This window comes from Ambystoma mexicanum, chromosome 8 (genome assembly GCF_040938575.1).
Source record: "Ambystoma mexicanum isolate Mex_15411 chromosome 8, UKY_AmexF1_1, whole genome shotgun sequence".
Classification (NCBI taxonomy): domain Eukaryota; kingdom Metazoa; phylum Chordata; class Amphibia; order Caudata; family Ambystomatidae; genus Ambystoma; species Ambystoma mexicanum.
The window spans coordinates 62,091,222-62,116,343 of NC_090929.1; the positions used below are offsets into that span (position 1 = coordinate 62,091,222).

The following is a 25,122-nucleotide window of genomic DNA, read 5'->3' on the forward strand; positions in this document are numbered from 1 at the left end:
CCAACTGCACATCCACTAGCAGGCCCGTTACCAGCCAGTATCATGTGGGAATTAAGCCAGTGGTGCAGGAGAACCGGGGAGGAGGTAGTACAGTCTGTGTGCAGAGACACACAGGTGCTGCACAGGCTGACCATTTTTGAGAATCGGTTTAGCCAATATAAGATACTTTGAAAGAGCATAAGGACGATGTAGATGAGTGTCATCCTAAAGTTAGATTATAAAAAAAATTGACCAATCTGCTCTTAGGCTTTACGTCAGCTAATACTAACATCCTCTGATAGCAGGAAGAGAAGTGCTGGGGGTTCTAAGAGGATGTGATTTTTATTTGTTCTGTGTTTTTTCACAAATGGTATCAAATGTGCCCTTGGGTTCATGAAGCATGTAACAGTGTATGTGCATGTCTACTAGACTGCAACACCTATCTATAGGTGTTGGGCGTTGGCTGATAAAGCGATAGCACTGTCAGACAAAGATATTACCTTCACATGGATCAAAAATGCAAGCTTTCCATTAAGAGGCTGTATAACCGCAAAGCTTTGCTCTTTGACTCTGAACTGGTCATGAACCTCCAGAGATGGCTCCTGGGTGATGCCTTGACACGTATGGTTTAGCTGAAATGTCCTGTTCTACTTTTAAGTGAATCTAGACACAAAAACACACACTGATGCAAGCACACATGTGCACCATAAACCCACATGACTGTGCAAGCAGGCATATTTGCAGTGTGCACACACTAATGTTGCAACACTTGCTCTCTGTATGTTTGCACATTTACTGCATTGCATATCTGTGGATTAGATATCAGTGCTCTTAGTGCAGGTGCAACACCTCACAAAGATAACACTGATGCCTGCTACTAACAGGTTCATTGGGGCATGCAGGAAGATCATAGATCTATCCCCTTCATTTAGTCAGATGGATGAAGAGCCACATTCTACATGCAGGCTTATGAAAGCACTAGAACCTACTGATCATAGGGTCATTTTGCCAACTTTGGTTCAGTTAGATACGTGTTATGCCGGCTTATACATGCAGGCATATGAGAGTAATGACACCACCTGCTCACAGTCAAACGGGAGCAGAGGCACCTTTTAAAATACAGGCATACGAGAGAAATGACACCTGCTCTCAGTCAGATGGGAGCACTGCCGCTTTCTACATGCACAGGGACCCGAACAATACCGCCACCTGCACTCTGGTACATGGGGGCTGCCACCTTCTATATGATGAATTGGAACACTGCCACATACAGTTGGTTACTCTGCCATTTCCTGCTCATGTGGGGCTCATTTAGCCCTGATTGGGTGATGCACAAGAGCCACTGAGAGTGGGGAACCACCAAGGGGGTGTATGGTCTACTTCTGCTAGAAGGGGTTGACTACATAAAAAGCTTATTATTTAGCACACTTCCACTTTGTTTCCAACTTCTCTTAAATTGTATTTATTGGAAAAGAAATTGTGCATTAAGGAATGTTGTTTCTCCAGCATGGGGTCTGGCATGGATTCACATACTCATGAATATTCCCCGTCGTCAGGCTGGGAATCCTCAGTAAGGAAAAAATCAGTATCAGTTTCGTTTCTGATCTGTCTTTCTTAGTAGTAACCAATCACTGATCTCTGGGTCATACTGCCCCCAGCCAATGACTGCCCTCTCCCTAAGCCCCGCCCCTGGCAGCCATCCTCAGATTTTTACTGCACGCTCAAGTGTTGGGAGTCCTCGTGTTTAGCTCTCCAGTTTTTTTTACTGCGTTTTCACGTTTTTTTTTTTCAGGAGAATTTCTCATTTTTTCGGTTTAATCGAGCCTCAAGCTCCACAGTTTCTACTTCCGATAATGGGGACCCATTTCGGAATTCTTCTACGCCCCTCAAGGGTGAAGTTTTCATCGAGTTTACTCTTCTTGGAGGATTCCGGAAGATCTGCGGCCTACCTCAAGACATGGCCCAGGACAAAGGGAGCTCGACGCCCGGATCCAAGGTGTTCTGGAACTGCCCTGGATGCGGATTATATAACGTTTTCAAGGAGGACGAGCATTCACGATGTATCTACTGCCTCCATGGGGACAAGACGCACGTGGAGAAGGACTGTGCGTTCTGCAAGAACCTTTCGGAACGGACCAAACAAGATCGTTCCCGCCTCGCCACCTGGCTGGAGAAGGGCACAGTAATTGAGAAGGCGAAAAAGTAGTCTGAGCGGGCTTCTAAGTCCTTTGAGGACGCCCCGGCGACGGGGGCCCAACAGAAGGCCAAGCACCGCGAGACACGGGCTCCTGGAGCACCGAAAGGTCGGGCTCTTCGGTTGCCAAGCAGGGCGCTACTTCCCCGGCACGTTCGACTACGAGCCAGCGCTCTGGGTCCGGGAAGAGGAAGTCCGAGAGCCCGGGTAGGCCTCTGGAGCAGACCCGGTCGATCTCGAAGGGGGAGCAAGGCGTTGACCCCCCCAAGGCAAAGGCCCAGGACGCACTTAAGGTGGTGAGGGCCTTGATCCACCCGGCTAAGGCCTCTACCGAAGTGGTCTCTGCGACCCCGGCGGAGCCGGCTGAGAGTACGCCATTGGAAACGGCCTCTGGGCCCAGAGTATCCCTGCCGCCGCGGAGGGAGTCCTCTTTCCAGCCCATCGCTAAGACCCCCGTGAAGCCCCCGGCTGAAAAAGAGGGGGGGGCCGGTGGCCGTTACAGACTCGGAATCAGCCTCTGAGGAGGAACTGGTGGAGACCGAGAGGGGCCTCAACGAAAGGTCCTTAGGCCTTAACGAGAGGTTCATAAACCTCAACGAGAGGTTTGAGAAGGTTCGATCCCAGGGGACGGTCCCTACTGACGTGATCGATGATAGCGACGAGGACGACGAACAGGGCCCACGGGAGCGGCCATCCCGTCCGTCGCAGCCATTGCCCGAGCCCCAGGATAGCTCGGTGGCCATTTTGTTGGCAATCCAATCCTTATGTACCGAGATAAGGACGAGATTACCACGCACCCCGACGGAGGAGCCAGAACCAGGCCCGTCGGGAAGCCCTCCGAACAAGCGGAGGAGAGTCCACCCTGCTCCGCCCTTCATGCCTGCGAGACCGGCGGACCCCTCATCCCCCTCGCCGGGAGAGGATACGGCGACGGGGACAGACGACGGCGGCGATGACACAGCGGACATCCCGTCGTCGCCTCCCCCGCGGGCGTCCCCAGCCGACGAGGTTGGCTCTTTCCGCACCATGATAACCAGGGCATCCGAGCTCTTCCAGCTCTGCCCTGAACAGAAAAAGGAGGGGTTTCTGTACCAGCGACGAGAGGCTAAGAGGAAGACGGTCCTCGCGGTGCCTTTACTCGACGACATCTGGGACAAGGGGCTTGCTGTCCTCAAGAACCCTGCCACGACACCCGCCAAGAGGGACAGGTACGAGAAGAAGTACTGAGTCCCCGATGCCGCCCCCTTGTGCCTCAGGGCCCAGCCCACGCCAGACTCAGTCGTCTCGGCAGCGGCTATGAAGAAGGCAGCGGGCGCGGCGACTTCAACTTCCACCTCCCCACCGGACAGCGAGGGTAAGAAGTTGGACTCTATGGGACGACGAGTCATCTCGTCTGCGCCAACGACGATTAAGGTGGCCAATGCCTTAGCGATCGTGCCCCGCTACGACAGGGAGCTCTGGTTCAAGATAGCTCCCCTGCTAGATTTCCTGCCGGATGACAAAAGGGCGGAGGCCCTAGAGATTCCGCAGGAGGGCGAGGTGGCGTCGGATCACGCCATTACAGTGGCAACGGACATTGCCGATATCGGATTTCGCCAACTGGGCAACAGAGTTTGCCTCCGACGACGAGGATTGCTCAAGGCGACAGACTTTCGCCAGGACGTCCAGACCAGAGTGTTGGAGTGTTGGACATGCCGTTCGACGGCAACAACCTTACTTCCACATCCCCATTCTAAGCAGGCACAGGAAGTTCTTCAGGTTCGTGGTTCAAGGACGCAACTACCAATTCAGAGCCCTACCGTTCGGATTAAAGTCGGCACCCAGGGTTTTCACCAAGTGCCTGGCACCAGTGGCGGCATGGCTGCGCCTGCAGGGGATCCACGTCTACCCCTACCTGGACGACTGGCTAATCCGGGCAAGGTCAAGGGAACTCACCGTCGATCATACGGCGAGGACCGTCCGGTTGCTCACGGAGCTGGGGTTCTCCATCAACTACCCCAAATCCGACCTGGTTCCGTCGCAAGTAGCACTGTTTTTGGGGGCGAAGCTCGATACAGTGGAGCAATTGGCCTCCCCTTCAGAGGAGAGGACCAATACCATCCTGGGCAAGGTACTGCGACTGTTAGCCACAGACGTGGCCAGGGTGAGGTCCATCAAGTCCCTTCTCGGGATGATGTCCTCATGCATCTACCTTGTACCCCTTAGCAGACTTCGGATGCGTCCGCTGCAGGAGTGCCTCGATGCCCGCTGGTTTCAGGCGGGGGGCTGCTTCGAGGACAGGATCCCCCTCGACGAGGAGTTCCGTCGGGCGATCCTATGGTGGGGCACCCGGGCTCACCTCACGACGGGCACGGACTTTCAAACCCCAGCGTTTCAGGAGACGGTGACTACGGACGCCTCTCTGGAGGGTGGGGGGGCCCACACCGGAGATCTCCATGCAAGAGGCCTTTGGCTCCCGGAGGAGAGGTCTCTTCACATCAACATCTTGGAGCTCTGTGCAGTGTTCTGGGCGCTCAAGTCGTTCCTCCCGTCCCTCAAGGACAAAGTGGTGAGGATCTTCACCGACAACACCACCACGATGTTGTACATACGGAAGCAGGGTGGCACCAGATCCCCAGCCCTATCCAAGGAGACCCAGGATCTGTGGCACTGGGCCGTCGCCCATGGGATGTTTCTGGTTCCCTTCCACCTGGCAGAAATAAAAAACACCATCGCTGACTCACTCAGCAGGGAGCTACGCTCGTGCCACGAGTGGGAACTGTGCCAGGATCAGGTGGATCGACTCTTCCGACGATGGGGCAAACCCCTGATCGACTTGTTCGTGACGGCGATGAACTCCAAGTGCCAGAGGTTCGCCAGCAGGTTCCCCCAGCCGAGGAGCATGGGCGATGCTTTCTCGTTCCCTTGGGACGGCCTGTTTCTATACGCGTTCCCTCCATTGCCGTTGCTGCTCCGCCTCATCAACCAGCTCAAGAAGTCCAGGTGCAGGATGATCCTCGTTGCACCGGCGTGGCCGAGGCAGATCTGGTTCCCGGAACTTCTGGACTTGTCAACGTCCCCGCCAGTCAGGCTGCCGGCGGACGCGGATCTTCTCTCCACAGAAGGAGGCGCCATTCTACACCACGACCCACAGTCACTGAACTTGCAGGCCTGGCTCCTGCAGCACTAGAGTCTGGAGGGTACGATATCCCGGCTGATTGCAGAGAGGTTCTTGCAAAGGCCAGGGCGTCCTCCACTCTCAAGTGTTACGGTCATAAATGGAAGAGGTTCTCTGTCTGGTGCCGTGCACAGAAGATTAACCCTCTGCGGATTACGGCCCCTCAAGTGCTGCCGTACTTGCTGTCGCTGGCCAAAGCTGGACTGGCTCACGCCTCCATAAAAATACATCTGGCTGCCATCTCCCGATATACCAGGACTACGGGACGGGCGTCCTTGTGGTCTCATCGCCTGGATTTATGAAAGGACTATTCCGATCATTCCCGCCGGTGAAGGCCCCTACCCCGGCGTGGGAACTTAATGTGGTGCTGACCAGGCTCATGGGGGCCCCATTCGAGCCTATGCATTTGGCGCCTTTGAAGTTCCTGTCATGGAAGACAGCGTTCCTCGTGGCGATCACCTCTGCATGACGAGTGGGAGAGATTCAGGCCCTATCTTGCAAGCCTCCATACTCGACTTTTCATGACACAAGGGTGGTGCCGAGGACGCACCCCTCCTTCATGCCCAAGGTGCCGTCGGACTTCTACCTCAACGAGCCCTTGGTGTTACCAGTTTTCTTTCCGTCGCCTTCGACGCCGGCCGAGAGGACTTTGCACTCGCTGGATGTAGCTAGAGCGCTGAAGTTCTACGTGGACCGCACAAAGAGTTTTCGGAAGACATCACAACTGTTTGTGAACTTTGGATCTGTGAATCAAGGGAAGGCTCTCTCGAAGACTTCCATTTCCAGATGGCTCTCCGGCTGCATTATGCATTGTCACTGGTTGGCAAACCGACTGCTGCCCCGCCGTCCGATAGCCCATTCAACCAGAGCGATCGCTGCTACCACAGCGTTCCTATCTGTTGTGCCCCTGCTGGACGTCTGCAGGGCTGCTACGTGGAGGTCGACGCACACCTTCACAAGATTCTACTGCGTCGATCGGGACTCCAGGGAGGAGTCCAGGGTCAGCCAAGCAGTGCTGCGCAACCTGTTCGCCTAAGGTGAGCCTGGTGAGGAGGTAAGAGATGCTTAATGTTGAGTTGTTGTATTGCTTAATGTTGAGCCTGTTGCCACCTCCTGTGGTTGTGCATGTGTATACTGCTATGTATTCTTTCATTCATGAGCATGTGACTCCATGCCAGACCCCATGCTGGAGAAGGAACAAGTTACTTACCTGTAACTGTTGTTCTCCAGCATGGGTCTGGCATGGATTCACATGCGAACCCTCCCACCTACCCCTCTGCGGCTCTTCACTTGATCATACTGCCTCTTGGCATGCTACCAAATCTGAGAATGGCTGCCAGGGGCGGGGCTTAGGAGAGGGCAGTCATTGGCTGGGGGCAGTATGACCCAGCGATCAGTGATTGGTTACTGCTAAGAAAGACAGATCAGAAATGAAACTGATACTGATTTTTTCTTTACCGAGGATTCCCAGCCTGACGACGGGGAATATTCATGAGCATGTGAATCCATGCCAGACCCATGCTGGAGAACAACAGTTACAGGTAAGTAACTTGTTCCTTGTAATTTTGTAATCGTTTTTGTCTTTACTCAATCCAATGTTTTTCTTCTTTTTTTTTTTTTCAGGGTTTGGATTTGGTGCTTCCAACCAGTAAGTGTCCTGGCAAGCCTTTGTCATCCTAATAAAAACCTTTGTTGTGATGTTTTAGCAGTTCTTTTCCTTTTCAGTGGCAGGGCCACTCATGGTAGCATGGCGAAGTAATCATTTTGTTTAACATGAGTAAAGAGGTGGCTATACAAATACCAGCTGTAGGATCACATGGTCTTAGAATATATTCTGTTAATGGAAGAAATTGGCAAACGTTTATTTGTGTCATCAAGAGTATGAAACCACAGGGATGTCGCCCTTTTCAATGGATTGCATTTCTGCCGCAGATTCCTCATCTGATAGATATCCTCATCCAGCTCTGCTGCTTTGGAAAAACTTCGACAGGGGCAGTAGTGGACCTTGACTCGGCCGTCGATCCATCTTGCTCTATCGTCTGCTCTGGACGTGACGTCGGGCGTCGTGTATATACCACGTCACTAGACCCCATACCTCAGTTCCTTTTTGTGCGCGCGCTCGACACGCTGCTTCAGGAACACAGTGATCAACTCTTCGACTCTGATGTATTTTCGTCAGAATTCAATTTTTTCATTAGACCGCAAGATATCCGTGCCTCGGGTTTCCAACTGCCAATCAAAATGTTGGTTAACGGCCTGCATGAGATATGCCTCCGGTGCCTCGGCACGGGTCACGACAGAGAGGTGTGCTTTGTGAACTAAAATGAACCGGAAACCGGTGCACAAGCGGGCCGTAAAATTTGTGTTGGCCCGACCGCCTTTAAAATCTCGAGCACGGTCGACCGTCTGGTCCTCTGAGGCCGAGACTGGGGGGGCCTACCCCCCAAAAAGGAGAAAGAAAACCAATGGCAGACGACGAAGAATGGGTCTCATTCTAATAGCCACTCTAACTCGCCGTCGCACCAGAAAGAGGCAGCACTGTCCCCATCGAGATTCCGAATCTTCGACGGAAGAAGGTAAGCCATCGGCGGGTCCGACCACTCTGCAAGAGTGGGAATATTTCAAGGTTCAGATGCTAGAAATGTTATAAAAACATGCCCCCTAAGCAGCAGGCCTCTGAGACAGCAGCGGTGCTTACAACCGAACCCACGCAAGTACCAGGTGTTGACTCTTCTGAAATATATAATCCTAGTCATGGATGTGATTCCCAGCTAGGGATCATCCTGAGCCACACGCCTGTATGCTGGACATCACATCCATGACTAGGATTATATATTTCAGAAGAGTCAACGCATAGCATTGATGCTAAATTAGAATGTTAACAAATGACTGCAGTTAGAGAAGATTGTTTCCACCCTCAGAATAAGCGGTGTTTGATACCGGTTGAAGTATAAGTCATGGCACACGGGCAAGATCCTTTAGACCTTGATGCCTTGAGAAAGACCTTGTGTCGAAACACGTATTGGCTGTATTCAGGAGACTATCGGACTGCTATAAATCCAAATCATTGGACACAGTATATTCGTACAGATATATTTGTTGATTTGCTATTTTAGGGGCAAGAGCAATTAAGAAGTATAAATTGGTTAATCTGAACATGCTAAACAGTATATCCCTGAGGGGGCAATGTAAGATGGCTTCGTACAGCTGGTGGAGGATGGGAAAGACGTGGCAGGCAGTCGCTGCAAACTGGCTTGGACGTGGCCGCCTGCATGGGCCGTTCATTGGCATCGGCATCGGCTATTGCATCGAGAAGGCAGGCCTTTTTAAAACTAACTGCTGGACATGCCCTTTGAGGGTGAATTCCTTTTCGGCCAGAAGGACGATGACTTCCTGGAAAAATTCAAGGATTCAAAGATTACTGCAAAGTCACTGAGCCCAGATGCGCAGCTGGCCAAACCTGTTTTTAGCTTTGCCTCTAGGGGCAGGGGCTACAGGCACTATGCGCCATACAACAGGAAGGCGCAGCTCCCGCAGGCCAGGCAAGCGCAGAAGCGTTTCTTGTGTCCCGAAGTAGCAGGGGGGCTTCCAGAGGTCAACCAGCAGTGACGGGGGAGGCGCTGCCCTCTAAGCCGCTTTGATTTTTCCCTCTTACAACTTGCCGGTTGGTGGACGGCTGTCAGAGAATTGGCCCCAATGGAAGGAGATTACCTCCAATGCCTGGGCCATGGAGCTTGTGCAGTGGCGTTATTGTCTGCCCTTCTTAAGGAAATCTCCAGACAGACCCCCTCCACCTCCAAGCCAAACGGGACAAGAGCTCCAGGAAGAATGTAGAGCCCTGTTGTTGAAGGGTGCCGTGGAAGAGGTACCACCTGAGCAGAGATGATTGGGCTGGTATTCCGAGTATTTCCTAGTGCCCAGTAAGGGAGGAGGTCTCTGTCCCATTTTGGACCTCAGGGCCTTGAACAAGTTCCTGAGAAAAGACAAGTTCAAGATTGTGACATTGAGAGAAATTCTCCACGCGATCGAATTGCAGGACTGGCTGGTGTCTATAGATCTGCAGGACGCTTATTTCCATGTGCTGATGCATCGAATGCACAGTAAGTTCCCGAGGTTCCTCATATCATAGGGGCCAAGCACTATCCGTTCCTAGTGCTCCCCTTTGGGTTCATCTCTACCCAAAGGGTCTTCACCAAGCTCAAGGCAGTAGTCGTGGCTCACTTTAGGAGATCCGGAGTCCATGTATTCCTGTACCTGGACGACTGGCTGATCCGGGGGAAGTCAGCGGAGCGGGTTTTGTCTCACCTAGAGGACACCTGCTCACTAGCCACAGGCTGGACTTCTCCCTGAACTTGAATAAGTCCCATGTGACGCCAGTCCAGAGACTCAAGTTCATCGGAGCGGTCCTAGACACTCTGGTGGGGAAAGATCTCTTCAATGGCTCCTACGAGGCCAGTGGTCCCAATACCTCGGAGCCCGCTCAGACTCCCTCAAGGTATCCAGGGCAGTGGTTGACCTTGATTGGTGCCAACAGTAGCAACTTCATGGCTGAGGAGCCCTTCTGGCCTCCGTGGCTGCAGGTCCAAGTATCACCAATGCGTCTCTGAAGGGTTGGGGTGCTCACTGCGAGGACTTGCAGTTCAACGTCCTCTGGTCAGCGATGGAAGCCAGGTGGCATATCAACAGGCTGGAGTTGCGAGCAATCGGGTTAGCCCTGAGAGCGTTCACTCCATCTCTGGGGGGGGGGGGGGGAAGCATGTCCTGATCCTGACAGACAACACAGTGGCCATGCACTACCTGAACAAGCAAGGTGGTGTTGCACTCACTCCTGATGCAGCTGTTCTGGCTATTGGAGGACCGAATCTCGGTCTCTCTGCAGTTCATCTGGTGGGGATAGAGAGCAATTTGGTGGATGCTCTGAGCAGGCAGAGCACGCTCTCACATACTCACTGCTCTTGGCACACCACTCGGTAGGTGTGCCAAGAAGTCCTAGAGGAGGTCTTCTCTCACTGGGGCACCCCATCCGTGTATTAGTTTGTCACGAAATCCAACAGGAAGTGCAGACCTTTTGCTTGAGGGAATTCTGGTGAATTGGACCTTCCCTCTCCACTACGCCTTCTCTCCAATTCCTGTCATTCCTTGGGTTCTCAGGAGGAGGTTTCGAGCAACCATGATCCTGATCGCCCCGGACTAAGCGAGGAGGACGTGGTACTCTGACCTTCTGGATCTGACCATCTGCCCACCTCTCCGGTTGCCTTGGTGCTCGAATCTCGTAACCCAGTCGGAAGATCGGGTACTTCACCAGAATCCCTCAGCCTACATGCGTGTCTCTGTAAAGGATGAGATACGATGACTGCGACATCTCTGGGCAGGTACTTGAGGTATTGCTGGCTGCACGCAGACCATCTACAAGATCTCTGTATGCGTGCAGGTGGAGAAAATATGAGATGTAGTGCAGGAAACGCATGATTGACCCCATCTCTTGCCCCACCACTACAGTGATGGAGTTCCTTCCATCGCTGGCTTCAGCAGGCCTTCAGGTCACCACAGTCAAAGGATATTTGGCAGCCTTGTCTGTGTTCAAGAGTTCCTGGTCATGTTTTACTATCCCAGTTATGGACGAATTCTTGTAGGGCCTTGTGAATAAGTTTCCGCCAACTCAGTTGGTTGTCCAAGATTGGGATCTTAATCTAGTTCTAACTTTTTTAATGGCTGCTCCCTTTGAGCCCATGCATGGCAGTTTTTGCGGCTGCTCTTTGAAGACCGCTTTCTTAGTTGACATGACATCCACCAGGCGGGTTAGTGAATTACAGGCCCTTTGCTGCAAACTGCCCTTTTTGCAGTTCTTTTGTGAGAAGGTCTCGCTTCAAGTAAGGCAAGGATTTCTTCCGAAGGTGGTATCTGTTTCATCTATCACAGGCCATAGACCTGCCGGTCTTTTATCCACCGCCCCACCCTTCTAAAGAAGAGGAGCGTTTCCATCTGCTGTATCCCAAAAGGGCCCCGAGTTTCTACGTCGCAAGGATGTCTGAATTGCCAACATCTTATCAACTTTTCGTGGCCCGTTCTCTAGCCCGTAAAGGTCTGGCAGTAACAAAGCTAACACTATCCCTAGTGCTACCAATCTGCAGGCGGGGAGCTGTCTTCTAGCATCAGGGCACCCGCAACTAGAGGGGGTATCTGTTTCGACTGCCTTACCATGGGGGGTGTTGGTTAGGGATATTTGTCATGCGACAACAAGGTCCTTCCTTCACACGTTCACTAGGCACTACAGCCTGGACGTTGTCCGTGGGACTGATGCACGTTTTGGCAGGGGGCAGTGCTGCAAAATCTATTTTAACTTTCTACCCGCCTCCTTTGCCTCACTGCTTGGGGAGTCTATCAGACGAGGAATCTGCGGGAGACAGGCAATCCATTGAAGGAGAAGTGACTTACTGTAATGTTCTTTCTATGGATTCTTCTCCCGCAGATTCCTCCTCCTCCCTGCCCATCCATCCCCGCTCTGAGTTTGGCAGTTGGTGCGCATCTCCTCTTTAGTGTTTGACACCTGGTGATGGTCCTAAAATGACCACTTTGTTGTTCATGCTGCATGTGTTTATTGTTGTGTAAACCTTGAATGGGCTGGTTAGCCTTTTTTCTCTGTTTTCCTATGCAGCTGTCAAGCTTGGTGTCGGGGGAGGGGAGGGCGCAGAGGGGGTAAACCGGGATATGGGGCATAGTGACGTGGTATAATTACGATGCCAGATGTCCCGTCCGGAGCCGACGATTGCGCACTGAGCAAGACCGATCGACTCCCGAGTCGAGGTCCACTTTGTCCCCTGTCGAAGTTTTTCCAAAGCAGTAGAACTGGATGAGGATATCTATCGGATGAGGAATCTGAGGGAGAAGAATCCATAGAAAAAAAATTAAGATAAGTAATTTCTCCTTATCAGCACATAATATATTCAAAGTCCTTTTCTCATCCCCATCAGGTTGCCGTCTTATTCCGCCTTCAGTAGTGGAGCCAAGAAGGCCGAAAGTATCACTTAAAGACTGGCACTTCTGGGATAATGTTACTGAACGTCCTCGTTCTTGTGCCTTGTATAGTATGTGCAGTCACAAATCTGGGAGTGTTATAGTAGATGAATATAGTTTCATGTCTGTGACTAGTCTTAATGGATAACTACATCCCACAGGTTCCTTATCTTATGAAATAGCTCAAGGTGTAGCTGTCCCTCACAATTTTAAACATCCACTATGGTGGGTCAGGTAGCTACAGCTTAATTCTCACAGGGCCTTGCGACCATCTTGCGCCAGGACAGCTGTGCCAGATATGTATATGTAGCAGGCTGTGCCCCCATACCTTTCTGTTCTATTTTTAAGCATACACCACACGGTTGAAACAAAACCGCTTACACCTTTTTTGCTGCACATGAGGTCACCAAGGCCTGAATAAATTAAATGAGTAGGTAATGGTATGGAAGGCACACCTCTGTGCTTCCTCCTTTATGAAATGTGCTTGGACAGGAAATGCTATGTAAAATGTGATTGTGTGTAAAAATAAAGTAAACTATTTTCAAGGGGATTGGGTCCTCCGACGTATTCCATATCTATGACATGTAATCACCACAGCTGTGCTGCTTCGGAAAATCTTCGGCTCCTGCGTGGATGACATTGATACGCCGCCCTCGAGGACCTCCTCCGACGGCCGACGTCACTGGATGTTATAAGTAGGATGCACGACGCCCGTAGCCTCAGTTCTGTTTTTTCCGCGAATGTGTTCGCTTCGGAGATCTCGGCGTGCCTGGACTCTTTGGAGTTTGTTCTTTCTCGGTTCTTCGAACCTGTTCATATTGTGAAGTACTTTCTTCGTTAAGATGTCTACCTCGTCTTCCACACCGCATCCGGGCTTCAAGAAGTGCGGGGAATGTGGGTCCAAGATCTCAGTTACGGACTTGCATGACGCCTGCCTCTGGTGCCTCGAGGAGGCCCATGACACGGATGACTGTCGACTGCCAGTCGCTCACGTCCAAAGCTTTGCGGGAGCGCAAGAAGTTGTTATTGGTAGGTAAGGTGTCCAAGCCACGGAAGTAGAGGTCTGCAGGGCTTTCGACAGATGATTCGAGGGGCGACTCTCCGCGTCGTCATCGGAGGTCCAGTGGGTCGCGGTCCCGGAGTCGGTGACGCCACTCCTCTGCCTCTTCGAGGCACTCCCGGAAGCGCCATCATCGGTCCCCTTCCTCATCCGAGGACTCCGCCCGTTGGCAGGTTGCTTACCCCACCAAGCAGGCGACGCCAGAGGAATGGGCTTCCTTCGAGTGGGATCGGTCGAGAGACACCGCTCGCACGCCTTTGGACTCGGGTGGTCGGCACGATTCACGGGAGAGGTCCCGCTCGGTCAAGGGGAATCGTTCTCCTCATGCCCGTTCCAGGTCACGGTCCTCGATGCGCTCGAGACCGTGTGCACCTGTGGTGTCTTCGAGGAAGGCGTCGACGCCGGTGGCGGCGAGGTTGTCGACTGACTCTTTCGAGGCCCAGCCTCACGTGCCCAGGCTGTCAAGGGACACGCTCGGGGCTCCGGCCTCGAGGACTGTCGACGCCATTGATGCTGTCGGCGCCGTGTTCGGCGTCGTCGCCGATTCATTCGCCGCCTTTCGAGGCTGTTTCGACGGGGGTTCCCCGGGGCTCGGTGGAACCACCTAGAAAGGCTCTGGCAAAGGTCAAGCATGGCTTTGTTCCACATTCTGTGCCTTCTTACCGCCAGCTTGAGTTTATTTCAGAGCTGGATGAGGGCTCTGATGATGGCATGGTTCCGGATACGGTGCCGGACGTGATTCTCTCGGGCCATAGCCAAATTATGGACCTGCGGCAGTCCCTGCACGATGCCAGTGGGCTGGACACCTCTCCGGAGGTGGAGTTTTGTAGGCCTGAGCCTGGCACTCATGCCGACTCCTCGTACTGGCGCCTTATGTCAAGGGTCACCGAGTACTTGGGATGGTCTGTCCCCCCAGGGGCTTTTCTTCAGGATGACCTTACGGATATCCTCGACCAAGGTCCACCAACTGACCCGGTACTGCCATTCCATATGGCTCTGCAGAGAAGGGTGGCGGCTTGGACTGCTCCGGAAAGTCTCCCGGCAGTGGGCAAGTCTTTGCCGCGAAAATACCGCCCAGCCAGAAGCGACCCCTGCTACTTGACCAGGCACCCCACTCCGGAGAGTTTGGTGGTGCAGGTGGCTACGGCCCCGGCAAAGCCGGCGCCATATGCTACCCTCCCACCTGATAGGGACGGCAAGCGTTTTGACGGCTGGGCGAAGAAAGTGTTTTCTTCAGGGGGTATGGCGCTTCAGGCGGCCAACTCAGTTTGTGCCTTGTCACGTTTCACACTCTCTGTGGAACTGTTTCCTTAGCGGCTGAACATATTCCCGAAGGGGACGAACGGGATGGTTTCCTTGCCGTGGTTCAGGATGGCAAGGATGCCATGTGTGAGGCCGTTCAGTCAGGTTTGGACATGGCAGATTGCGTCAGCCGGTCCATGGCGGCGAGCACCGTGATATGCAGGTTTGCGTGGTTGCGGAAGTCGGGGTTTGCTCCTGATGTGCAGGCCCGGCTTCTCAACATGCCGTTTGACGGGAAACATCTTTTTGGCAGCAAGGCTGACGAGAGCCTTGAGAGGTTGCAGACCTCCAAAGCTGCAGAGAAGTCGTTGGGCGCTGCAGTTCGCCAACCTCTGCCTTTTCGTCCTAGGGGACAGCAATGGAGGGGAGGTTCCTTCCCTTATTACTCATCCTTTGGTAAAGCGAGAGGAGCTGCCAGTGAAAGGGGCCACCGTAGGAGTGCCAGAGGTGGAAAACAAGGTAATCGAGGTGCCAAGGCCGCTCGGGCTGTTGCCTCTTTGCACTTAGGCAACGCCGCAGCCGCCTCAGCTCAGTCATGAGGCCATGTCCCATGGTTCGCCGGTTGGGGGAAGGCTGGCGCAGCATCTTGCAGAGTGGCGCGCCATTACTTCAGATGTGTGGGTTCTGGAGATCATAACCCACTGCTACTGTCTTCCTTTCCGGCAGAGGCCTCGAGACAATCCGCCGGGGAATCTCTCTTTGAAGAGTCGGGATCCGCTCCTTGCGCAGGAAATTCAATCCCTGCTGGAGAAAGGCGCCATAGAACTGGTGCCTGTAGCGGAGAGGAACAAGGGATGGTATTCCCCTTATTTTTTGATTTCCAAGAAAGACGGGGGATTGAGACCCATCATGGACTTGCATGGTTTGAACAAACTCCTCAGGAAGGACAAGTGCAAGATGGGTACTCTCTCTCTCAAGTCCCCCAGGCCCTTCAACTTCAGGACTGGTTGGTGTCTCTCGACCTCAAGGACGCTTATTTTCATGTGCCGATACATCCAAAGCACAAGAAGTACCTGAGGTTCGCGTTTGGCGACTCGCACTTTCAGTTTCGGGTCCTGCCGTTCGCATTGACCTCCGCCCGAGGGTCTTCACCAAGCTCATGATAGTGGTGGCAGCGCACCTCAGGAAAGTGGGGGATTCACGTCTGCCCCTACCTGGACGATTGGTTGATCAGGGCGTGCTCTCCCGAGCAAGTCCTGGATCATCTGTCCGTCGCCTGCCACTCCCTCCACAAGCTGGGCTTCTCTCTCAACTTAAAGAAGTCACATTTGACACCAATTCAGAGGCTTCAGTACATCGGAGCAGTGCTCGACACGTACCTGGGGCAGTGTTTTCCTCCCCAGGTGAGGGCTCATCACATTCAGCAGATGGTGCACAAGTTTCAGCTTGCCCAGAGTCTCCCAGCGTTAGAGTTCTTGAGATTGCTCGGCGTCATGGCATCGTGCATTCTTCTGGTGCCAGAGGCCAGGTTGCGGATGAGATCTTTGCAATGGGCACTCAAGCTCCAGTGGTCTCAGTCCTCCGGCAGGATGTCGGATCCTGTTCAGATGCTGTCCTCGGTCACCCAGGACCTTCTGTGGTGGGCCGTCGAAGACAATCTGATGAAGGGGGCTCCATTTTGGCTACCCTGGCCGGAGGTGACGATCGTGACGGACGCAACCTTCACGGGATGCGGAGCTCGTGCCAACGAGTTGACAGTCAGCGGTCGTTGGTCTCCGTCAGAGTCCAGACTCCATATCAGTCTGTTGGAGCCGAGGGTCATCAGGCTAGCCCTGAAGGCTTTTCTGCCGACTGTGCGAGGGAAGAATGTCCTCATCCTGACGGACAACACAGTGGCCATGCACTACCTCAACAAAAAGGGGGGGGCAGTGTCACTTCCTCTTTGCAGGGGGACGATAAAGCTCTGGTTCTGGGCCATCCAGCAGGAAGTTTCGATCTCGGCAGTTCATCTGGCCGGAGACGAAAACGAGATGGCGGACGCTCTGAGCAGGCAGAGCGCGATCTCTCACGAGTGGGAGTTGGCTCAGGAGATTCTCCTGGAGATCTTCGCCCTTTGGGGGACCCCTCAAGTGGATCTCTTCGCCTCCAGTGTCAACCGGAAGTGCGAGAGGTTCTGCTCGTGGGAATTTCCTCCAAAAGGAGCCTTAGGAGACACGTTTGGTGGAGTGGTCATTCCCACTGCTGTACGCGTTTCCTCCAGTCCCCGTCATCCCGCAAGTACTGCAGAGGTTACGGGGGTTCGGTTCCCGGATGATCCTCATTGCTCCGGCGTGGGCCCGGAGGACGTGGTACCCGGACCTTCTCGACTTGTCCATCTGCCTTCCATGTCGTCTTCCCTACCGAGACGATCTGCTCTCACAGGAGGGGGGTCAGGTTCTCCATCCAGAGGTCAGATCCCTCAACCTTCACGCTTGGCTTCTGAAAGGTTGAGATATAAGGATTGGGACCTCCCTGAAGACGTGATGGAGGTGTTGCTCTCAGCCAGACGGCCCACAACAAAGTCCCTGTACCATTGACGTTGGCGTAAGTTCTGCGACTGGTGCAGGGTTAATAATGTGGATCCTTTTGCATGTGACATTCCCATGGTTCTGTCTTTTTGCTTTCTTTGGCCCACAGGGGCTTGCAAGTGGGTACCGTTAAAGGTTACCTGGCGGCACTGTCCATATTTAAGCGCTCGTCTGAAAAGTATTCCTATTTTAAAATTCCTTTAATTTCTCAGTTTCTGGAAGGGCTCACTAATGTGTTCCCTCCGTCACCTTTCCAGGTGCCCGGTTGAGATTTGAACCTTGTTCTCAAGTTTCTGATGGGTGCTCCGTTTGAGCCTTTGCATTCATGCCCTTTGAGACTGTTAACTCTTAAAACTGTATTTTTGGTTGCGGTCACTTCTGCTCGCAGAGTGAGTGAGTTACAGGCACTTTCAGTTAAGCCACCCTTCACTGTGTTTCATAAGGTCAGGGTTGTCCTTAGACGTCGTCCTTCCTTTCTTCCGAAGGTGGTGTCGGAATTTCATTTAGCAAAAACAAAGAGGTGATGGCTGGAAGGTTTAGAATTAATCTTAACCACTGGCATTGCTCTGGGCAACCCTCCAGACCACCGTTCTTCGCCTGCCAAGCCATTACAGAAGGGAAAGACCATATGCAAATCAGGCTTGGCCCCACCCCAAAAGGGGCAGTCCAGCCCGAACTGCTAGGCCACATCCCTTCTGCACAAGACCACAAGCATCCCCAAACATGTTTCGCCCTTGTTGGGGCTCATCAGTGAGGAGTAGCTTGGGTCTCTAGGCCCAGCAGGCACGGGACCCACGTCTGGGCATACCCGTCCCACTCGGGGTGACATAGCAAAAACAAAGAGGTGATGGCTGGAAGGTTTAGAATTAATCTTAACCACTGGCATTGCTCTGGGCAACCCTCCAGACCACCGTTCTTCGCCTGCCAAGCCATTACAGAAGGGAAAGACCATATGCAAATCAGGCTTGGCCCCACCCCAAAAGGGGCAGTCCAGCCCGAACTGCTAGGCCACATCCCTTCTGCACAAGACCACAAGCATCCCCAAACATGTTTCGCCCTTGTTGGGGCTCATCAGTGAGGAGTAGCTTGGGTCTCTAGGCCCAGCAGGCACGGGACCCACGTCTGGGCATACCCGTCCCACTCGGGGTGACATAGCAAAAACAAAGAGGTGATGGCTGGAAGGTTTAGAATTAATCTTAACCACTGGCATTGCTCTGGGCAACCCTCCAGACCACCGTTCTTCGCCTGCCAAGCCATTACAGAAGGGAAAGACCATATGCAAATCAGGCTTGGCCCCACCCCAAAAGGGGCAGTCCAGCCCGAACTGCTAGGCCACATCCCTTCTGCACAAGACCACAAGCATCCCCAAACATGTTTCGCCCTTGTTGGGGCTCATCAGTGAGGAGTAGCTTGGGTCTTTTGGGGTAGGACCATGCCTGATTTGCATATGGTTTTTCCCCTTCTGTAATGGCTTGGCAGACTGAAAAACGATGGTCTGGAGGGTTGCCCAGAGCTTTGCCCGTGGTTATGATTTATTCAAAACCTTCCAGCCATCACCTTTTCGTTTTGCTAAAGTCACCCCGAGTGGGACGGGTATGCCCAGACGTGGGTCCCGAGTCTGCCGGGCCTAGAGACCCAAGCTACTCCTCACTGATGACGCCCAACAAGGCTGAAACATGTCTGGGGATGCTTGTGGTCTCGTGCAGAAGGGATGTGACCTAGCAGTTCGGGCTGGACTGCCCCTTTTGGGGTAGGACCATGCCTGATTTGCTTATGGTTTTTCCCCTTCTGTAATGGCTTGGCAGACTGAAAAACGATGGTCTGGAGGGTTGCCCAGAGCTTTGCCCGTGGTTATGATTTATTCAAAACCTTCCAGCCATCACCTTTTCGTTTTGCTAAAGTCACCCCGAGTGGGACGGGTATGCCCAGACGTGGGTCCCGAGTCTGCCGGGCCTAGAGACCCAAGCTACTCCTCACTGATGACGCCCAACAAGGCTGAAACATGTCTGGGGATGCTTGTGGTCTCGTGCAGAAGGGATGTGACCTAGCAGTTCGGGCTGGACTGCCCCTTTTGGGGTAGGACCATGCCTGATTTGCATATGGTTTTTCCCCTTCTGTAATGGCTTGGCAGACTGAAAAACGATGGTCTGGAGGGTTGCCCAGAGCTTTGCCCGTGGTTATGATTTATTCAAAACCTTCCAGCCATCACCTTTTCGTTTTGCTAAAGTCACCCCGAGTGAGACGGGTATGCCCAGACGTGGGTCCCGAGTCTGCCGGGCCTAGAGACCCAAGCTACTCCTCACTGATGACGCCCAACAAGGCTGAAACATGTCTGGGGATGCTTGTGGTCTCGTGCAGAAGGGATGTGACCTAGCAGTTCGGGCTGGACTGCCCCTTTTGGGGTAGGACCATGCCTGATTTGCATATGGTTTTTCCCCTTCTGTAATGGCTTGGCAGACTGAAAAACGATGGTCTGGAGGGTTGCCCAGAGCTTTGCCCGTGGTTATGATTTATTCAAAACCTTCCAGCCATCACCTTTTCGTTTTGCTGGAATTTCATTTAGGCCAGAAGGTTGTTCTTCCGACGTTTTATCCTGCTCCACATCCTGGTAAGGAAGAGGAGAGGCTCCATAGGCTTGATCCTAGGAGAGCGTTAAGCTTTTATATTTCACGCATGTCCCGGGTCAGAGTGGACGATCAACTCTTCATTGGTTACGCTGGAAAGTGTTTGGGACAAGCTGTGACGAAACAGACTTTGTCTTGCTGGATTATTCTGACTATTTCTGAATGTTACCACTTGGCGGGGAAGGACCCACCGGTCGGCTTGCGGGCCCATTCTACCATGGGTATGGCTGCCTCTACTGCCCTACAGAGGGGTGTTCCTATTCGTAACATCTGTGATGCAGCCACCTGGGCTTCGGTACATAACTTTGTACGTCACTACTCCCTCGATTCCATCCGTGGGCAGGATCTGGCCTTTGGCAAGGCAGTCCTTTACTCCGCAATTTGATTGGGCATTCTAAATTTCTGTTTTCTAAATTCTTTTCCCACCTCCTTGCATTGGTACTGCTTTGGGAGTCTGTCATAGATATGGAATACGCCGGAGGACCCAATCCCCTCGAAGAACAAGTTACTCTCTTACCTGGTAACGTTCTTTCGATGGGATGGTCCGACGACGTATTCCATATCGCTCCCTCCCTGCCTTCCCCGCTACAAAATTTCTTATGCGATTGCAGCTTACGTTTCCGCAAGGCTTTGTGTGTCAGACTGCCAGAAGACTGGTGCCACACGTTCTGGGAAAAAACTACAACTGAGGCTACGTGCGTCGTGCGTCCTACTTCTAACATCCAGTGACGTCGGCCGTCGGAGGAGGTCCTTGAGGGCGGCGTATCGACGCAGGACGCAGACGCCGAAGATTTTCCGAAGCAGCACAGCTGTGGTGATTACATGTCATAGATATGGAATACGTCGTCGGACCATCCCATCGAAAGAACGTTACCAGGTAAGAGAGTAACATGTTCTTCGAGGGGATTGGGTCCTCCGACGTATTCCATATCTATGACATGTAATCACCACAGCTGTGCTGCTTCGGAAACTTTTTCGGCGTCTGCGTCCTGCGTCGATGACGTCGATGCGCCGTCGTCGAGGACCTCCTCCGACGTCATCCGATGTGATAAGTAGGACGCACGACGCCCATAGCCTCAGTTCCGTTTTTTCCGCGAACGTGTTGCTTCGTGTTTCTCGGTTTGAACGCCTCGACTCTTTGGAGTTCTGTTCTTCTCGGTTCTTCGAACCTGTTTGTTTGTGTTAATCCTTCTGAAGGTGTCTTCTACTTCGTCTTCGACCCCGCGTCCGGGTTTCAAGAAGTGCGGGGAGTGTGGGTCCAAGATGTCGGTGACGGACTCGCACGACGCCTGCCTCTGGTGCCTCGGGGAGGCCCACGACACGGATGACTGTATCGACTGCCAGTCGCTCACGTCCAAAGCCTTACGCGAACGTAAGAAGAAGTTGTCGGTAGGTCGGGTGTCCAAGCCCCGGAAGTCGAAGTCTGCGGGGCTTTGACGGATGATTCGAGGGGTGACTCTCCGTGTCATCGTCGGAAGTCTCGTGGGTCTCCTTCTAGGAGTCGGTCTCGCCACTCCTCTGCCTCTTCGAGGCATTCTCGGAAGCGCCGACATCGGTCGTCTTCCAGGTCCTCTTCGGAGGGCTCTGCCCGGCACGTCGCTTACCCCTCGGGCCGTGCGACGCCGGAGGAATGGGCTTCCTTCGGGAAGAAGATGTTGGCGATTCTTGAGTCGCAGGGTACTCAGCTGTCCGCGCCCCCGAGTGGGGTCGGTCGTGTGAGGTCGAGAGACACCGCTCGCAAGAGTGGTCGGCACGAGTCACGGGAAAGGTCCCGTTCAGACAAGGGGACTCGTTCTCGACGTACCCGTTCCAGGTCCCGGTCCTCGACGCGTTCGAGACCGTGTGCACCTGTGAGGTCTTCGAAGAAGGCTTCGGCGTCGAGGGCGTCGACAGGTTTTCTCGAGGCTCTGGCTCCGAGGAAGTCGTCGATGCCGTCGACGCTCAGGTCGTCGAGGGACACGCTCGGGGCTCCGGCCTCGAGGGCTGTGTCGACGCCGCCGATTCTGGAGGCGCTGCATCTGACGTCGACGCCAATTTCGTCGACGCCGATCCTCTCGGCGCCGATGCCGGTTCTCTCGACGCTGGCGCCGATTCGCTCGACGCCTTTCGTGCCGGAGGTACCCCAGGGCACGGGTGGACCCCCTAGGAAGGCTCTGGTTAAGAGCAAGCACTCTCGAGTGCCTTCTTTTCGCCACCTGGATTATATTTCAGAGGCGGATGAGGATTCTGATGGCCTGGTTCCTAGTCAGGTTCCGGATGACATTGTCTCGGGCCATAGTCAGTTTGACGAGTTGAGACAGTCACTGCATGATGCCAGTGGACTGGACACCTCTCCGGAGGTGGAGTTTTGTAGGCCTGAGCCTGGCTCTCATGCTGATTCCTCGTACCGGCGCCTTATGGCTAGGGTTTCTGAGTACTTGGGATGGTCTGCTCCCCCAGGGGAGTTTGTGCAGGATGATCTGACGGACATCCTTGATGTTGGTCCCCCAACTAACCCGGTTCTGCCGTTCCATATGGCTTTACAGAGAAGGGTGGTGGCGGCTTGGACTGCTCCGGAGAGTCGCCCGGCGGTGGGCAGATCCTTGTCGCGAAAATACCGTCCAGCCAGTGGCGACCCCTGCTACTTGACCAGGCACCCCACTCCGGAGAGTTTGGTGGTGCAGGCGGCCACGGCCCCGGCGAAGCAGGCGTCGTACCCTACCATCCCTCCTGATAGGGACGACAAACGTTTTGATGGCTGGGCGAAGAAAGTGTTTTCTTCTGGTGGTATGGCGCTTCAGGCGGCCAACTCCATTTGTGCCTTGTCATGTTTCACGCACACTCTGTAGAACTGTGTTGCGTTAGCGGCTGAACATGTTCCCGAAGGGGATGAACGGGATGGTTTCCTTGCTATGGTCCAGGATGGTAAGGATGCCATGTGTGAGTCCGTTCAGTCGGGTTTGGACTTAGCTGAATGCGTCAGTAGGTCCATGGTGGCGAGCACCGTGATACGCAGGTTTGCGTGGTTGCGGAAGTCGGGGTTTGCGCCTGATGTGCAGTCCCGGCTCCTCAACATGCCCTTTGATGGTGAACACCTTTTTGGCAGCAAGGCTGACGAGAGCCTTGAGAGGTTGCAGACCTCAAAAGCTGCAGCGAAGTCGTTGGGCGCTGCAGTTCGCCAACCTCTGCCTTTTCGTCCCAGGGGACAGCAGTGGAGGGGTGGTTCCTTTCGCTATTACTCATCCTTCAGTAAAGCGAGAGGAGCTGGCAGTCAAAGAGGCCAACGCAGGGGTACCAGAGGTGGACGACAGGGTACCCGTGGTGCCAAGGCCGCTCGGGCAGTTGCCTCTTTGCCCTCAGGTAACGCCGCAGCCGCTCCCGCTCAGTCGTGAGGCCATGTCCCATGGTTCGCCGGTTGGGGGAAGGCTGGCGCAGCATCTTGTAGAGTGGCAAGCCATTACTTCAGATGTGTGGGTTCTGGAGATCATAACCCACGGCTACTGTCTTCCTTTTCGGCACAGGCCTCGCGACAATCCACCGGGGAACCTCTCTTTGCAGAGTCCGGATCCGCTCCTTGCGCAGGAAATTCAAGCCCTGCTGGAGAAAGGCGCCATAGAACTGGTGCCTGTAGCGGAGAGGAACAAGGGATGGTATTGCCCTTATTTTTTGGTTTCGAAGAAAGACGGGGGATTGAGACCCATCATGGACTTGCGCGGTTTGAACAAACTCCTCAGGAAGGACAAGTTCAAGATGGTTACTCTCTCTCAAGTCCTCCAGGCCCTTCAGCTTCAGGACTGGTTGGTGTCACTCGACCTCAAGGATGCTTACTTCCATGTGCCGATCCATCCCAAGCACAAGAAGTACCTGAGGTTCGCGGTTGGCGACTCGCACTTTCAGTTTCGGGTCCTGCCGTTCGGATTGACCTCCGCCCCGAGGGTTTTCACCAAGCTCATGGTGGTGGTGGCAGCGCATCTCAGGCAAGGGGGGATTCACGTCTACCCCTACCTGGACGATTGGTTGATCAGGGGGAGCTCTCCCGAGCAAGTCCTGGATCATCTATCGATCACCTGTCGCTCCCTTCACAGGCTGGGCTTCTCCCTCAATTTAAAGAAGTCCCATTTGACGCCAACACAGCGGCTCCAGTACATCGGAGCAGTGCTCGACACTTCCCTGGGGCAGTGTTTTCCTCCCCAGGTGAGGGCTCTTCACATTCAGCAGATGGTGCACAAGTTTCAGCATGCCCAGACGCTCCCAGCGTTCGAGTTCCTTAGGTTGCTCGGCCTCATGGCATCCTGCATTCTTCTGGTGCCAGAGGCTCGCCTGCGGATGAGATCTTTGCAGTGAGCACTCAAGACGCAATGGTCGCAGTCCTCCGGCAGGATGTCGGACTCGATTCAGGTGCCGTCCTCGGTCGCCCGGGACCTTCTGTGGTGGGCCGTCGAAGGCAACTTGATGAAGGGGGCTCCATTTTGGCTTCCCTGGCCGGAGGTGACGATCGTGACGGATGCATCTCTCACGGGATGGGGAGCTCATGCCAACGGGCTGACAGTCAGCGGTCGTTGGTCTCCGTCGGAGTCCAGACTCCATATCAATCTGTTGGAGCGGAGGGCCGTCAGGCTAGCCCTGAAGGCTTTTCTGCCGTCTGTGCGAGGGAAGAATGTCCTGATCCTGACGGACAACACAGTGGCCATGCACTACCTCAACAAAAAGGGGGGGGGGCAGGGTCACTTCCTCTGTGCAGAGAGGCGATGCAGCTCGAGTTCTGGGCCATCCAGCAGGAAGTTTCGATCTCGGCAGTTCATCTGGCCGGAGCCGAAAACGTGACGGCGGACGCTCTGAGCAGGCAGAGCGCGATCTCTCACGAGTGGGAGTTGGCTCAGGAGATTCTCCTGGAGATCTTCGCCCTTTGGGGGACCCCTCAAGTGGATCTCTTCGCCTCCAGTGTCAACCGGAAGTGCGAAAGGTTTTGCTCGCGGGAATTTCCTCCAGAAGGAGCCTTAGGAGACGCGTTCGTGGTGGAGTGGTCATTCCCGCTGCTGTACGCGTTTCCTCCAGTCCCCGTCATCCCGCAAGTGCTGCGGAGGTTACGGAAGTTCGGTTCCCGGATGATCCTCATTGCCCCGGCGTGGGCTCGGAGGACGTGGTACCCGGACCTTCTCGACTTGCCCATCTGCCCTCCACGTCGTCTTCCCTACCGAGACGATCTGCTCTCACGGGAGGGGGGTCAGGTTCTCCATCCAGAGGTCAGGTCCCTCAACCTTCACGCTTGGCTTCTGAAAGGTTGAGGTATAAGGATTGGGACCTCC

At 53.9% G+C, this 25,122-nt stretch overlaps 1 protein-coding gene across 3 annotated transcripts in view; it reads left to right on the forward strand.

Annotated features, from left to right (window-relative positions):
• Nucleotides 1-25,122, forward strand: part of NUP214 (nucleoporin 214) — a 1,006,718-nt gene that overhangs the window by 971,907 nt on the left and 9,689 nt on the right. For all 3 annotated transcript variants that reach the window (XM_069609281.1, XM_069609279.1, XM_069609280.1), the window contains one exon: nt 6,954-6,978. In XM_069609281.1, coding sequence (XP_069465382.1) covers nt 6,954-6,978 — 25 coding nt within the window. The remainder of the gene's footprint in view (nt 1-6,953; nt 6,979-25,122) is intronic.